We start from the raw sequence: 16,076 nt of genomic DNA on the forward strand, positions 1-16,076 counted from the left end.
TACTTAAGACTCCCTTTGGGAGTCTCGTTAAGGAGAGTTGCTGTGTGGGATCCAATTGTTGAGAGGTTCGTGAGGAGGCTTGCATGTTGGAAGAAGCAATATTTGTCCAAAGGGGGGAGGGTTACTTTTATGAAATGCACGCTCTCAAATCTCCCGACCTATTTTATGTCGTTCTTTCCGATGCCTAAGTCAGTTATCAGAGGAAGTTTTTGTGGGGCGGGTTAGGAGATGAGTTCAAGTACCACTTGGTTAACGGGAGAGAGTGTGTTCCCCTTTTAATAAGGGGGGTTTGGGTATTCGAAGGTTGGATGTGTTTAATAAGGCATTGTTGGGCAAATGGTTGTGGAGGTTTAGAAGAGAGAGGACCAAGCTTTGGAGGTGCGTTATCGCTTGTCATTATGGGGAGGGAGATGGAGGGTGGCACTCAAACGAGGCTAGAACCCCAGCAGGAATGGGCTCCTGGAAGCTAATACGTAGAGGGTGGGATGAATTCTCTAAACTTATTCGGTTCAAGGTTAGAAGCGGAGTTATGTCAGGTTTTGGGAAGACAGATGGTGTGGGGATTTGGCTTTAGCCTTCAAATTCCCGTATCTTTACCGGACTGCTGTGTTTAGAGATGCTATGGTTGCTGACTATTATCGTCTCGATAATGGGAGGGTGACACAGTTCCATGATTGGGAACTTTTGGAAGTTTCAGACTTCCTAGCCTTCATTTGTAGCCAGGTGGTGGTTGGGGTGGGCATGGATGAGATGCTGTGGGTGGGTACCTCAAGAGGGGTTTTCGAGGTTAAGTCATTCTACAATTGTATGTTGGAGCGTCCGGGCCCCATTTTTCCTTGGAAGGCCATTTGGAGGTCGAAAGCTCCACTGAAGGTTGCTTTCTTCTCATGGACCGCTGATTGGGGAAGCATCCTAACTATTGATAATCTTAGAAAAAAGAGTCATGTTGTGGTTAACAGGTGCTGTTTGTGCAAGATAACGGGTGAATCTGTCAACCATCTTCTTATTCATTGCTCGGTGACTAGGGATGTTTGGTCTTTGTTTTTGGTTGCTTTTGGTCTTCCATGGGTGTTCTTAGAATCCACGGTAGACTTGTTAGAGACTTGGAAATGGTGTACAGTGGAGAGCCGAGTCAGAGATGCTTGGAGGGCCACTCCCCTTTGTATTTCGTGGGGCCTGTGGCATGAGAGAAATATATGATTTTTGTAGGGAGAGGAGTCTCCCATTTGGGTTATTAAATACAGTATTCTTACTTCTTTATTCTTTTGGATAAATGGGCAGGACTGTAATTCAATGGATTCCCTTTTGGATTTTGTGGATAGCTTGAAGCTATAGTGTCGTCTTGGATGGCTGTTGTCTTCTTTGGGAGCGCTCCCCTTTTAAGCGCCTTTTATAAAATCTTACTTATAAATATATATATATATATAGCCTAAGCTTTTGGAGTAGATGGTTGTTAACATGGTATTAAAGCAGATTTATCATAACCTACTCTATACTTAACTCATCTGGGATTTTTTGATCAACTTGTTTGGGATCTCCGGATCAACTCGTCTCGGGCTCTCAACAACTTCGTATTTGGTTATTCAGGAAAATAAAAAAACCTTCGTATTAAGTTTCAAGTTCGGCACTGATGTAAGACAAGAGAGCAGCCTTAAATAGCTAAGAACTCAAAGAATTCAGAGTCTGAAAGTTCTAACAACTAGGGCTGAAATTTGGAGGTTTGATAGTAGAAATGTAGGAAATCAAGGAGAATAGAATAAGTGTTGCCTCTTGGCATCACACCAACGGGGTCAGAGAAACAGATTATGGTTCAAGAGAGAAAGGATTTGAAAATAAGAAAAAGCTTATTGGCATCACACCAACAGAACACAAAACGTATTGGAATCACACCAACAGGGCTAGCCATCACACCTAGAGAAGGCTTCACACCCTCATAATTTTGTGAATCACTCACAAAGAAATTTCAAAGATATTTTTATTCATTCATTGATTGAGTAATCAGAGTTACATAGTATCCTTTGTATAACAACTGATGACCTTGGATTACCCTACAATTGAGGTAATTAAAAGTTGACTCTAGTATAATAAAAGTAACAAATAACTTAATTGATACAATTTGATATAATTGATGCAATTTATCACAATAATGCAATTTCACCATAATTGATGCAGTTTACCAAAATTATGCAGTTTAACCCAGTCCCTCCAATTATGCAAGACTGCAAGTGGACCATCTCACCTAACATGTGCCAAATCAAGGCTTGAGCTCTAGAATCCCACACGCTGCTACCACCGTCCTCTACTTGCTGCCACTGTTCTCTACCAATTCTCTCCGGCTTGAAAAAACTCGGCTCCGACGAGTTAAAGGGATGAAATTGCTCATAAGTGTGAAAAGAGCAAGAAAATTTCAGCCTTCTATTCAGCAATTTCCATAATTTGCACCAAAAACAATGCATAAACTTCAAAGCTCGATTAGAAACAATATTGTTGCAACCCATGAAGTCGGACTTCTTCTTGAAAAAAAGGTTTGGCATTGTGGACAGCATTGGAGGTCGTAGAACATAGGAGGAAATGCGCCTTTTTGAAAAACGATCCAGAACAATGATTATAGCATCATGTCTCGACTAGTTCTAGGCAACCCCACCCATCACCTCTGATACCAACTCCATGGCCAGTACCATGTCGAAAATCAAGGCTGTCCTTCCATGAATGTATTCGAGCAAGAACATAAAAGAGCAACCCGGTTTGTTCCATCTAGGTAGTGTGCTCCCGAATCGTATAGACAAATGTTGTTTGGATCAAGTCCTAAACATGTTTTCTCCTCTAGTTTATAATGCATAATTGTTGCATTAGCTGAGGAAATAGTAGGAAAACTTAACCCTCTAAAATGCTCTTTTGATGCGCAAGACCCCTCTAGCTTATTAGTTACAGGATTAGTTTCTTCTGGTGGTTGGTTTTTCCAGACCTCATCTACCAAGTTGGTGGATGTTTGAACCAGCTTTTGTTGCTTCTTGGCACAAGAATGCTCCTGTTTCTTTGCAGTGCCCACTAATATACACCAAGTATCTACTCCAATAGCTGCATCTTTTGGCAGATTCAGAGTAGAGGTAATATCTATCCAAGCTACTTTGAATGGTTGTGGACGTGGTTGGATCGAAGGCTTGAGGCACTCAACTGTGGCTGCGGACACAACATTCATGCAACTTCCGCCATTTCCACGACGAACTTGCATCTGAAAATTAGATGTCTGCTGCCCATCTTTGCCACCAACTTTAAAGTCTTCAAGGATGTGCGTCACAACGGAGATGGAGGAAACATTCTCTCCAACTTCTTTCAGATGATCAGTGTTGCAAGTCTCATCATCAAGCAGGTTTTCATGATCCTTGCTAGCCATCATACTCTTTCCTTTAGAATAAGCCACGTTATAGAAAGATGCATTTGATCCACCATTTGGCAGCATTGTTATTGTCGGTGTGCTGGACGTTCCATCACTCGACTTCTTTGGAATATCTCCAGCGGCATCATGTGGTTCATGATGATTCACTTCTAATGGATTTCTTGGAAACTCCAACATGGGAGGTAGTGGTGGATTGGACTTCACATTAGGCCTTTGCTGAGAGTTTAAAGGCTGGTGTTGCTCCTGTTTTCTGCCATCGTTAGTGCTGAACGCAGTTTCTTGTTCAAGGGCTACCGATTTGTTAAAAGGCCGCAAAATTTGAGCTCATATCTCAATGCATCGAGTATTCAGACCTTTATGTTGTTCCAAAATCTGTTGCAACAACTCAATCTCCTGATTGCTATCCAAACTTCCGTTTCCCGGTCGTGTAAACATAATGTCTACTTAGCTTTGATACAAAAAACTGATGTAGGACAAGAGAGCAGCCTTAAATAGCTAAGAACTCAAAGAATTCAGAGTTTGAAAGTTCTTACAACTAGGGCTGAAGGAGGTTTGATAGTAGAAATATAGGAAATCAAGGAGAACAGAATAAGAGCTGCATCTTGGCATCACACCAACAGGGTCAGAGAAACAGATTATGGTTCAAGAGATAGAAAGGATTTGAAAATAAGAAAAAGCCTATTGCATCACACAAACAAAAAACAAAAACCTATTGGAATCACCCCAACCGGGCCTAAGCATTACACCTAGAGAAGGCCTCTCACCCTCATAATCTGTGAATCACTCACAAAGAAATTTCAAAGATATTTTTATTCATTCATTGACTGAGTAATCAGAGTACATAGTATCCTTTGTATAACACTGATGACCCTTGGATTACCCTACAATTGAGGTAATCAAAATTTGACTCTAGTATAATAAAAGTAACAAATAACTTAATTGATGCAATTTGACCTAATTGATGCAATTTATCACAATAATTGATGCAGTTTACCAAAATTATGCAATTTGACCCAATCCCTCCAATTATGCAAGACTGCAAGTGGACCCCACTTCACCTAACATGTGCCAAATTAAGGGTTGAGCTCTAAAATCCTTTACTTGCTGCCACTGTTCTCTACTTGCTGCCACTGTTCTTTACCAGACAAAGTTAAAATTCTATGTGTACCTAAGAAGCACGGAAACGACGGATATGACATGACACGGATACGGTGACGGAAACGACGGATATGACATGACACGGATACGGCGACACGGCAAATCCAGAAAAATTAGGACACAGACACGGCAAATAATAAATGTATTTTTTATATATTTGTGTTGTACTTTAAGAAATTAAGAGTAATATTAGTTGTTACAACCTCATAATAAAAAATATAAAAAAAAAATACAAAGAAACAAAGAAACAATAATAATTGTTTTGCTAGGAAAAAGAAAGAATGCGACGGTTAAGAAAGAGAGAAAAAAACAAAGAAACAAAGAGAATTAGGGTTTTGTTAGAAAAAGAACTAGGCCTTACTTAAAAATAAAGGTAAGAATCCATAGAATAGAAAAAAGTTCATGGGGAATAGAGGGAAAAGGAAAAAGAAATGCAAAAATAAATTTGTTGTGAAGGATAAAAAAGAAGCATTTAAGATCTGTGAAGAACAAGAGAAAGAAAGAAAAGAGGAGGACGAAGAAGAAGAAAAAAGAGGAGAGATAGATAGAGAGACCATCCACCGGTAATGAAGCTTGGTTGGTGGGAGAGAGTCAAAGATGATCGTCCAAGGGTTCGAACTTGAACTAAAATATAAGGATAAATATCTAATTGTTTAGGTATAAAATTGTTTTACAAAACTACAACTTTTAAGTTATTATGTAATTACCATCATATTGCTGAAATTTATTAAACACTACCTATGATATAATATTGATTAGAGTGATTTATGGAATTGATTTTAGGAATCCTCCATCAATGTATTTTCCATATTTATCGTTTGTGTTCTTTCACCCATACATAGAGGTGCTGATTGTAAACAATATTAAGAGAAAATATAATAAAGGTGATTGTGTGTCTTTCGTTGTGTTCTTCATGTTTAATTTCTCACTTCAATTTTTTATATCTCTCGACAAAAGGTTTATATAAAGTTTGAGGATAACTAAAAGCAAATATATAGGAAGGTTTTATTGAATGAGTGACCACATGTCATCAAGGTACTCGCTTATATATACATATACATTTCTACATGCATACAACTAGAAGTTGTGCTTTTTATATCTTTCTCTATGCTACACATTTTATTATAATTGTATTCGCATATTATAGGTATAAAATATTTATTTCCCATGTGTAATATATCTTTTTGCATGTCTGTAATCTACTTTTTTATGATTTGTTGTTGATGGATCTGTGGCGTAATATATTCATGTTTCTTAGGTCAACAAAAAGGCTAGATAAGCTGAAGTGCATTACTTTAGATTTATGCTTTAGGTGTTTAGCTATTAGCCTAGCATTCAAGGCCTTGAAATTTTCATGATTCCATGAAAAACATAATTACTTTAAATGCCAAATTTACTGTACAGACTATGGACTATACCAAGGGACGGTCATCTTATGTTTAAAAGTAAATATGTAATATTGTTGTATTCATATTATAGTATTTCTAAAATAATTGAACTTGATATATATATTTTTTAACTAATAACTTTTGATAGCGTATGGGTGTTTCTCCTGTTTAGTTGTATGGATGAACTACAGCATAATTATATGCTACTATGGACAAATGGCATGCTGATATAGTGTGTACTAGTTCCTACAGAAATAGAAATTTTTAAGGAGGGGGTCGTATATTCAGAATTATTAAATGATCTTAAACCAAGAAGATCTTGGTACAAATAGAAAGAAGAAAATACAATAAGAAGGATAATGAATCCTTCAAAAAAATAATAAAATACAAGAAGAATGGTGTGGAATCCTTCAAGCTCACAGAATGAAGCCAATTATAGCAAAAGATACAAAACATAATTGTTGACTATCAAAGGATGCAAAAACGTCGTCCTCCACAAATTCCTGAAGAGAGTGAATGTGAATCCTATGTGGAGAATACAGAAAATCCCTGTTGGCTTGCCTGGTGATTTGTTGTTAGCAAAAAGTACTTTCTTTGAATTCAATAGTTGGGTGTAAATCGTTGTCAAGGAGTAATATACACCAAATTGATGCATCCATACTTATTCATCCAAGTTTAGTTACAGATGTCCATGCATTTCAATGATACTAGATAAAATCTACAGCCTCTTAATTTTTTATAATCAGATGTGTTTAGTGACCATAACTCAATATATGTAGCAGTAGTACTTGTATACAACAACAACAACAACCAAGCCTTTTTCCCAACTACTTGGGTTTGACTACATGAATCATATGTTTCTTTTCTACTATGTTTAAGGCCATAGCCTTGGTCAATCCACAATGCTATGTCCATCCTTACTAACTCTACCCACGTTAACTTTGGTCTTCCTATTTCCCTAGTATCACCCTCAATGTAGACTATGTCACTCTTCCGAACTGACGCACTTATTTTCTGCAGTGGCACTTACACAACACACACACATACATATAGATAGTGGCAAAGTATGAGTACAATGAGACAGTTTGACGGTAATTGATGCAGTATGTAACATATGCTTCTTGATTAGATTCATTCCCTTACATATTGTTGTTTCAGTCTATTTTTATTATTGTTATTATTATTATTCCCATTGTAACTGTTTGTACCTCATACTATGAAAATTTGATCAGGCACAAAACTTAGCTCAAGATGATGGGAATGCTGTTTACGCTGTAGACAATGGAAATGGTGACATTGATGATGACAGAAGGACAATGCATGATGAGTTGAGGAAGATGCTAACAGATATCTTCATTGATAATGCTAGATTGAGAAAACAGGTCAACTCTCTGATCCGCTGTGCTCTCAAATTGGATAATTCATCCGATGAGAAAGATGTGGAAGCTCCTTCACTAAAAATTGTACTAAATAACTTTTTAGGAAGATAAAAATTGAGGTGAATATTGTAAATTTTGTCATATAGAAGTATAAGGCGGCCCTTAATCACCATTGTGGGTAATCAGATGTTTAGTGCTTCAAACAGTTGAATCCTTATACACGAAACAGTTGCCCATGTAATTCTATGGATCCATGTATGAGTTCTCTCAGAAGGATTGCCCTTCAGAGTTGTATTCATATCCAATTGACCTGGAATAACGGGGGAAAAGAAATCAGATCAATTTCCTTTATCCACGAGTGCCTTAGTCTGATAAGGTGGCTAGAGAAGTGATACAGTTTAATGCTATGTAAGCTTGGTTACTTATGGTTTGAGGTCCAAGAGCATTATTGTGGACGCACTGAAAGGTATTATTGAACTTCAACCTGTCTAATTTTAATTTGTACTCTTGGAATAATGAAAATGATTGGCATGTTTCACTTAAAGCCTACAATTTGACTAAAGAAGCAAATCCAATTTAACAGAATTTGTATTGTACTCTAGCGAATTATTTTGTTCATTGCACCAATGAATTGATAGAGTTGACTTGGGTTCAGTGAAATGATTGATTCATAATGTGAGCCTAAACAGCCCAACCAGAGTACTGGAACTCTAGGCACCAAATTACTGGAATAAAAAAAAAATAAATAAATAAAAGAGTAGAACTTACTTGTTAAACATCTGTTTTGTGCTTTTGGACCCAAAGCAGAAGTCCATGTTTCTGCTTTTAGAGTGTGTTCAACGTTATTTAAAAGTTTGTTTAGTAACATAAATTTGTTACAAAATTTTCAGAAACAAAAACATGAAAATTTAGTAAGCAAATGTTGCTAGTTTGAAAATTTGAATGGTTAATTAAAAATGTTATTTTAGATTTTATTATTATTATTTTTTTTAAATAGTGAGCTTCAATTTTGAAAGTGCATCAGTACTATTCAAAAGTACAGTAAATATTACAAAACATGCTTCATGCTTTTGTTTTGCTATAGCACACTAACAAAATCCAAAAACACAAAGCAAAAGCAGGTCCTGAAGTCTCCCAATTCAATTCATCCGTTTAAGTTGTGTCATTAAAGTCATCATTATGCTCAATAAAAGGAATGAGAGAAGCTTTCCCCGATTTGCATGCATCATTATGCTTTGATGAAAGGAATGAGAGAAGCTTTCCTTTTGCCGCATTTCGCACAAGGGTTGAAGGGAGATAGCACATCAAACCGTTTGTAAGAGCCAACTTGATCCGCTTCCCCAAGGACAGATGTATAATTGTATGTGTCTAATATATGTTCAAAGGTAGGTCTGTACTTCTTCCCTTAGTTTCTGTTGCTCTTTATTACCTTTTTTTTATTTATTAAAAATACATAAATTCTTATAACAAACTGATTGGCACAAAAGGTCACTGAAAGCCAGTTTCGAACTTTTCCAAAATGCTCAACTAGGTTGATTGATTATATGGAAAAGGATACAAATTGCGGTCATATCAGCAGTTCTTCAACCGTCCTTTGTTCGAAATTGTTCATGGAATATGACAGCATTTGTTAAAAAATTCAGAAATGGAAAAAGAGAAAATAGGAAGAGAAGGGAAGCGCCTGAAAAGGCAGAACTCAGGGTAACCGAAACAAACTTCCAACTCTGGCTGAAGAACATTGGAAATGGTCACCCATGTACCACCATCTTTTCTGCATAGAATTCAGCCCGCGGCACGCGCAGGATCTGCAGCTTGCTCTGAACAAAAATATCAAGAAATGGGAAACACCCATTGGAACATGATATAGCATCCAAAAGAGAATGAACTGAATTCATGTTCAGAAATTTAGTCCCCCAAACTCACTGTGAAGGACTCAGAAGCATAGGACAGGTAATGGAAAATCTTTTCTGAGTATTATTAATCTCTGAGTGTTCAAATATAAGAGGATATATGTTAGTGGTACCTTAACAACAATCTTCTATATCGCGAGGCTCCACAAGAATATAAAGCGGCTTCCCATTTAACCTGCGCTGTCCCTGGAAAATGTGAAATCATAAAATAAAATAAAATAAAATAAAAAGGTATATATGCAGAAAAGTATAAAATAAATTGGAAGTACACAACAGTGATAGCATATAATGAGTAAATATAAAAAATAATAATAATAATACATATGAAATTTGAGAGCTTGAATAGCTCAACTATAAAGCAAGCATGTAACACCACCAGCAGATATTAGATGCTCTGCTCATAGCAATATAACATTAGAATTTAGATCATAAGCAAAATCTCTAATGCTTTAACCTTTCCTTCGAAACCAAAATAAAATAAAAGGGAAAAACAACAATGCAGCCACAATTTGAGCCCCTCAACAGCAACTGTCTTCTTTACCAAGGCCTGTGGTCAAATGGTATCTCCTCTCCTTCCAAAAGGAAAGGTAGAGGGTGCAAAGTCTTCCCAAAAGTACTGTGGGAGTTCTTTGCCGGGGAAAAAAAAAAAGAAAGAAAAAAAAAGCAATTGTCTGTTAGCAACCTCCCCCTTCAGAGTTGTTTGGCTATCTGTGACAATGAGAGACAATTAGCCCATAACAAAATCTTTTAAAAGCCTACATTAACAAGGGCAACTCTAGCCACAGGCTATAATGATTACAAATAAAAATAGTCATAATTTGAAACATATTTGTGATATCTTACCGCTGGCTCACGTGACAACAAATAATGAAACAATGATATGGCAGCCTAATGAGGCTGTGAGATCAGAAACTAGCACAATTGACATAGTTCAGGATTTACCTTGACCTCAGGCAACCCAATAACACATGCGCATTCAACCACTTCTGCTCCCATGCGTTCTAGAAATGAAATAGACAAATAACTTGTGAGGGTAAGATAGTAACCAGCGGAGGAGAGAACACAGTGAAGGAGAAAGATTGCAGACTTAAGAAAAGGCCTCAATTTACCTAGGAGTCTTATGGCTGCAGAGAGGGTCCCGCCTGTAGCTACCAAATCATCAATTACCACTACCCGTTCCCCAGGCTGAACAGCACCAACATGCATCTCTAGACAGTCAGTACCATATTCTAGCTCATAAGCTTCCGAGATTACTTTTCCTGCAAAATTTCATCATTTCGAAGGTTCAAGCACAAAGTTAACCACATGCATTTCCATAAAATGCAGCCAGAAAAAGGAAGAAAGAAAAACACAATAATAAATTTTCAATTGAAAAAAAGGCGCTTTTAAAATTCAGTCACCAAGATTGGATCAGTTCTGGACCACCAGTATGAGTGAGGAATGTATATGTGTTTATGTTAGAGAGAGAGAGAGAGAGAGAGAGACGTTTATCTACTATATATTACATCTATTTGGTGAAGTGTGAAACAAGTAGGTTCCATTTGGTGGGGATTTAGCAAGGGAAAGGATAAGATATTGTAAAGGAAATAGAATTCTCTTGCTTTGTAAAAGTGGAAAAAAGGGAGAAAACAGAATATGAGGAAGTGAATGACATTTTTTATATTTTTTCATCAATTCCCTTTTCTTCCCCACTATTGCTCCTAAAACATGGGAGAAAACAATGGTTGATCTCTTCTTCGCAGCTGGACCCTGTTGCTTTTAAATCAATTTAGTAAACTGATCCCTATCCTCCACTATTAATGTGATGAAATTGCAATTCATACTCTAGTGGAATCTCCCCTCCACCACCCCCCCCCCCCCCCCCCTCTCTTCTCTATTGAACCTCACACGGACCATTCCCTTGAAAAATTCATCCCATTTCTTGTTTGTGGCTCTAGTTGAACAGCAGGAGGTGGAGCCAACGCAAGAACTGAAGTCTGTCCTAGTGGTGGTAAACTATGTTACATGGACTCTTTGAAAGTAATTGAAGTGTCTGTGTCAATCGGACATGTGTATGGGATATGTGTCCGACACTTTTGGTTAGACATGCACCAAAAAAGCACATTGAATTATTCAATAAAATATTATTGCTTCAAAATGAGTGAATGTCCGTATTAAACACTATGTAACATAAAGAAATTAGTTTACTCTACAAAATTAAATAAAAATATTAGATACTATGAATATTTAGCAGTGTCCTTGTGTCCTTCATTTGGGAATTTGATATGTCGTCTGGATACACACACACACAACACACGCACCCATGTACATGTAACATAGGTGGTGGAACAGGAGAAATATGCAAGTGGTTTTGCTGGTTGATCTGTGGTACAGGCGGCATAGGAGGATCTACTGCCAACCTTTTGAAAAGCATAGGCTGGAATTGACCTATGAATTAATGAAATTGAAAAGGTATACGGCAGAAAAGCAAATGAAGGACAGGTTCATGAATGATGAGCCGAATTTCCTTCTGAGGGGTGCCTACTATACTTACTCTGGATCACATCTTGACAATTGTGGCGCACAAAACTCCTTTCCCTTTCCATGCAGGACACCTTTAGTAACTACTTTGTATACCATATCCTACCATATACCCTTGCAGTACTCATGCTTAACTATAGAACTCTGCACCCACTTTCATAAGCATCTTCATCACTTCTTACACATTTTCCTTGACTTCTTTCTGCCCTGAAACTGTCATTGGTCCGACACTTGTACCTCAGATTGACTTTCTCTGTTCTTGAGTCTGACTAAACTCCATGTATCCATTACCAAGTTGCCGTGTGGCTACTATGTAAGTAAATAATTGGTGACTTTTTGAAAAGTTTTTATTTCTAAATCTTATCTAAAAGAGAACGTGAAGGAGATCACTTTTCCTTTTTCTTTTTCCCTTTTGTGTTCCCTCAAAAGACCCGAAAACCAACATGCCTGAGTATTTTTATTGCTTATGCAAACAAAAATGTTGATTAAGTGGATTCCATTTTGACACCCAAAATACTTAACACCCGTCTCTTGTACTCTCTGGCAGTAAAAATCCTACTGAAGATGTGATGTATGTCTCACATATATAGCATGATGTTATACATATATAGCATGATGTTATATCTACTCAAAGTACAATTTCATTGCTCTATTTCAATTTATTATTACTTATTTTAACAGCTACTTTGTCCTTCCAGCAACTAGATTACCGGACCTTTTCCTTTAGGGAAGAAACACGAGTCCTAGAAGAAATGCTCATATACTTTCTGCAAAATGTGCCACATGTTGAGAAATGCAGAATGCTAACCAAAATGTAGTACATGTTCTGCTAAACATAACTCATCGTGTAAGTTTCTAACAGATACTTCTAGTGTTTCTATCAATTATATCAGTTTGACTTGATAAACAGTATATTTATATGATTCCTTGGAACCCATAAGCAATCTTTTTCCTGATTTTTATCTATATGCAATTTTTTTTTTTAATCTATTTGCCCAACTTACCAATCCTTCGATTAAGATTAAATTCAATGATAAATTCATTAAACCAGCAAAAAGTATTGATCAGACCGAGTGCACCAAGAGATACTTATTCAATTTCTTTGTTAAAGAAGCAAAAGAAAGAAAGGAGAAATGACAATAACAAAAGTTTCAGTTTCTTTAATAATAAAAATAAAAAATAAAAAATAAAAGTAAAGGAAAGAAAGGAAAAACAACAATCACATAAGTCTGAATACAATAGCCAACTTCAAAATTCAACATGTTATAGGCATACCTGGCAGCTTTCTAGGTTTACGCAATGGAACAAATTTTGCACCAATCGCTAAGGCAATAGATGGACCAAACATGAATCCTCTAGCTTCAATTCCTACAAATAAATTTGCTAAAGTAAGAAAGCATTCAAACAAACCACAAAAAGAATCAATTCTTAATCAATCCAAAGATCACTATCGTCCTACTTTACAATTTTATTAGTAATGGTGACCCTATTGTATGTGTTGAAGTATTTAAATATTGAAGTTACACCCTCTCTGATAGCTTAAGTTGTTAGAGTAAATAGTTGTTAACATGGTATCAGAGATAAAAGTATTGATTTCAAACCTCACTGGCACCCTGATAATTAAAAATTGAAACATGTGTTGGACCAACAAGAATGCCACGTGAGAGGTTGAGTTGAAGAATTTAAATATTAAAGTTCCACCCTCTCTAATAGCTTAAGCAGATAGAGTTGTTAACGGGAAGGTACTTCATGATAGTTTTAGGGCTTCTACGTGTAAAGAACCCTCCAATGCACTAAAGGCCTAACAAACTGAGAGTTCATTTTCTACCAAGATACCCTCACAACACACTAAAGGCCTTACAAACTACTGTGTGATATGGAGATGGCATAGTTCCTAAAAGGAAAAGAACAACGAAAAATTACCTAACTTCAAACCGAAAAGCCAAATGTATAAAAATTTGTTACTCAAAACTGCTATCCCTCATCTTAGAGTTAAAAATACATGAAGAATAACTTAGGTACCGGGGAAAATTTATGGACATGGAAGTCAATTTAGCAATGGACAACATATACTTTACAAATTGAGTTATTGCGCGTGCAAACACAACTAGTTAAAGCATGTCTTGGGCAACATTAGGCCCCAGTCACTTTGCCAAGCAAGAACGTTTTAGCTTGCATTGAGGTCTTCGTCAAGCAAAGAGTGTGAGATTAGTCAAGTGTCTAGACATGGTTAGTCAAAACATCTTAAACGAAGAAAATAAAATAGTGGGACATCAAATGGGAGACAGGGCATACCACAAGGTAAAAGAATCAGATTGCAAACACACTGGCCATACCACATAATCTAAAGTCGATAATACACAAGCAAAATTGGCCAAATGTAACCAATATGCCCGAGCCCTTGGAAAAAGAAACAATTTTTATGAAGCAAGCTTATTATAATAGTAGTTTTTTGGGGGAGAAGTTCAGGTAACAAAACAGATGAAACACAATTCCATTCAGGGAAAATAATGAAGTAAAAAGTAAATAGTGAAAGAAAGAAGATTTAAAAAATAATCATAAGAGAAAACAACAGGAACATTTTGCAATAAATTGACTAACGTCAGCAGAATTGTCAGGGTAAAAGGTTAATACTGTCCAATCATACCAAGAAATTTGGATGGCAATAGACTGAATTTCTAAGAGAATGAAAAGTCAGAAGGCTACACTGTTGTCCTAAAATTTTAAAAAAATATATTAATTTTTTTCAGTTGAAAAAAAATTATTGGGAAACTAATAGATTTAAAATAAATATGTAAGTTTGAAAGATAATCATAATTCAAAAAACAATTCTTGGAAAAATGAAACATTGAATCTTTGAACAAATTATTTCACATTAGCAAAATAAATTTATTAAAAGAAAAAAAAAGTTATTCTCAAACAAATCCATAATATCATGGTAAAAATGAATCAGTATATATATATATACACACACGTATATATAAGAACCCCAAATAAGAAAAGAGACATTATAACCAGTTCAAATTCTGCTACAACACACACACACAAATGAATCCCAAATAAGAAAAGGGACATCAAACAATTCCGGACCAGATGACCCAACTTTTGTATTTCAAGCATTAAACCGGCCCTCTCTGTATGGACCCCAAATAATCCAAGAGAATGAAATAAAACAACCCACAATCATTTTCCAATCTAGGAAGGAAAAGGGGAAAGAAAAAGAAATATAGTGAAAATCTTGAGAAAAAAAATTCCAAGCATTTCAATCTTATCCCACACATCAAACACATGAATGAATAAGTGTTAAAGCCAGAGACAACCAATAAAAAAATTGAAAACAAAAAATAAAAATTCTTGAGAATAGAAGAGAAAAAGAAGCACAATACCAGCAACAACAGAGATGTCCATGTGTCTGTATCTATCAACAAAAATGTCCACAGTGTCCTTGAAGGCCTTGTGATTTAGTAACAAAGTTGTGATATCTTGAAACATTATTCCTAAAAATAAAAAATAGATATATATGTACTAATTAAGACTTAAATAGTAGTGAAATGAAGCAATTGCCCAAAAAAAAAAAAAAAACTAGTTTTGGGAAGTGGGTAATAGATATATGTGTATATATATGAACAGGAATAGGAGTAAAAATGAAGAAATAGACCCCAAAAAAAAAAAAAACCTGGTTTTGGGAAGTCAGGAACGACTGTAATGGCTTCAGAGATGGCTTGAAGCCTTGGGTCCCCTTTGAGTCCATTCTCTGCTGCAAACATCTTTCCCTCTTCTCTCTCTCGATTTGCTCTCTCTCTCTCTCTCTCTCAGGTTGTTGGACTATTGGGTGTTGAGTTAAATTTTGTGACAACCCCCCCCCCCCCCCCTCTCTCTCTCTCTCTATATGCTGTGAACTTTCTCTCTCTTCAATGGCTTTGGGTTCTAAGTCCCAGGTTGCAACAGATGGGTTTATTTTTTCCCTCCCAAACTAAACTCACAGGTAAGATCAAAATCTTTTGTGTGTTCTATATATCCTGTGTGTGACAGTGTGAGACAGTGTTGTAAGTAACATTGTTCAGTTGCCCAAACAAGGCCAAGAGATGGGAGAGAGAAAGAGTCTGTGATCACGCTATCCTTGGGCGCGTGTAAAATACTGCCACGAACAAATCCAAAACTAAATTCAGGAGATCCAACCAAGCTTACTAATATCCAAGTGATCCAATGGTTGTGTAACACGTGGGGCGTGTTTCCCTTATGCCAATGCTTTGTCCAATGAAGTTGTTTTTACTCCACTTTGTTCCTATCACCCTCACTTTTTGTCCATTCCTATTCAGACAAG

General features: G+C 36.4%; 2 protein-coding genes across 5 annotated transcripts in view; one reads left to right on the top strand and one right to left on the bottom strand.

The window, feature by feature from the left end:
- LOC132280787 (PX domain-containing protein EREL1-like) overlaps nucleotides 1–7,860 on the top strand; it is a 28,328-nt gene extending 20,468 nt beyond the window's left edge. For 3 of the 4 annotated variants that reach the window (XM_059782539.1, XM_059782540.1, XM_059782541.1), the window contains one exon: nucleotides 7,176–7,860. In XM_059782539.1, the coding sequence (XP_059638522.1) occupies nucleotides 7,176–7,433 (258 nt within the window). In that variant the 3' untranslated portion in view covers nucleotides 7,434–7,860. The remainder of the gene's footprint in view (nucleotides 1–7,175) is intronic. The other variant, XM_059782542.1, reaches the window with a different exon arrangement.
- Nucleotides 7,861–8,832: 972 nt separating this feature from the next.
- Nucleotides 8,833–15,826, bottom strand: LOC132283505 (adenine phosphoribosyltransferase 5). The gene is made up of 7 exons (XM_059785451.1): nucleotides 15,429–15,826; nucleotides 15,139–15,249; nucleotides 13,028–13,120; nucleotides 10,342–10,491; nucleotides 10,175–10,233; nucleotides 9,346–9,418; nucleotides 8,833–9,139 (listed from the first exon to the last, which is right to left on the bottom strand). Exons 1-6 carry the CDS (start codon nucleotides 15,517–15,519, stop codon nucleotides 9,347–9,349), a joined length of 576 nt encoding a protein of 191 aa, XP_059641434.1. The 5' UTR covers nucleotides 15,520–15,826; the 3' UTR covers nucleotides 8,833–9,139; nucleotide 9,346.
- Between the last annotated feature and the right edge of the window lie 250 nt (nucleotides 15,827–16,076).

This window comes from Cornus florida, unplaced genomic scaffold (assembly GCF_030987335.1).
Source record: "Cornus florida cultivar Cherokee Brave unplaced genomic scaffold, ASM3098733v1 CherokeeBrave_3.0.0_Hap2_Chr11, whole genome shotgun sequence".
Taxonomy (NCBI): domain Eukaryota; kingdom Viridiplantae; phylum Streptophyta; class Magnoliopsida; order Cornales; family Cornaceae; genus Cornus; species Cornus florida.

What these genes read in the sequence shown, in the direction of transcription:
- LOC132283505 (XM_059785451.1), bottom strand. Translation starts at nt 15,519, where the DNA reads ATGTTTGCAGCAGAGAATGGACTCAAAGGGGACCCAAGGCTTCAAGCC. An exon ending in TGCAGCCATAAGACTCCTAG is followed by an intron (nt 10,234 to 10,341) that starts GTAAATTGAGGC and finishes TTTCATTTCTAG; the next exon opens with AACGCATGGGAGCAGAAGTG. An exon ending in TTGGGTTGCCTGAGGTCAAG is followed by an intron (nt 9,419 to 10,174) that starts GTAAATCCTGAA and finishes CACATTTTCCAG; the next exon opens with GGACAGCGCAGGTTAAATGG.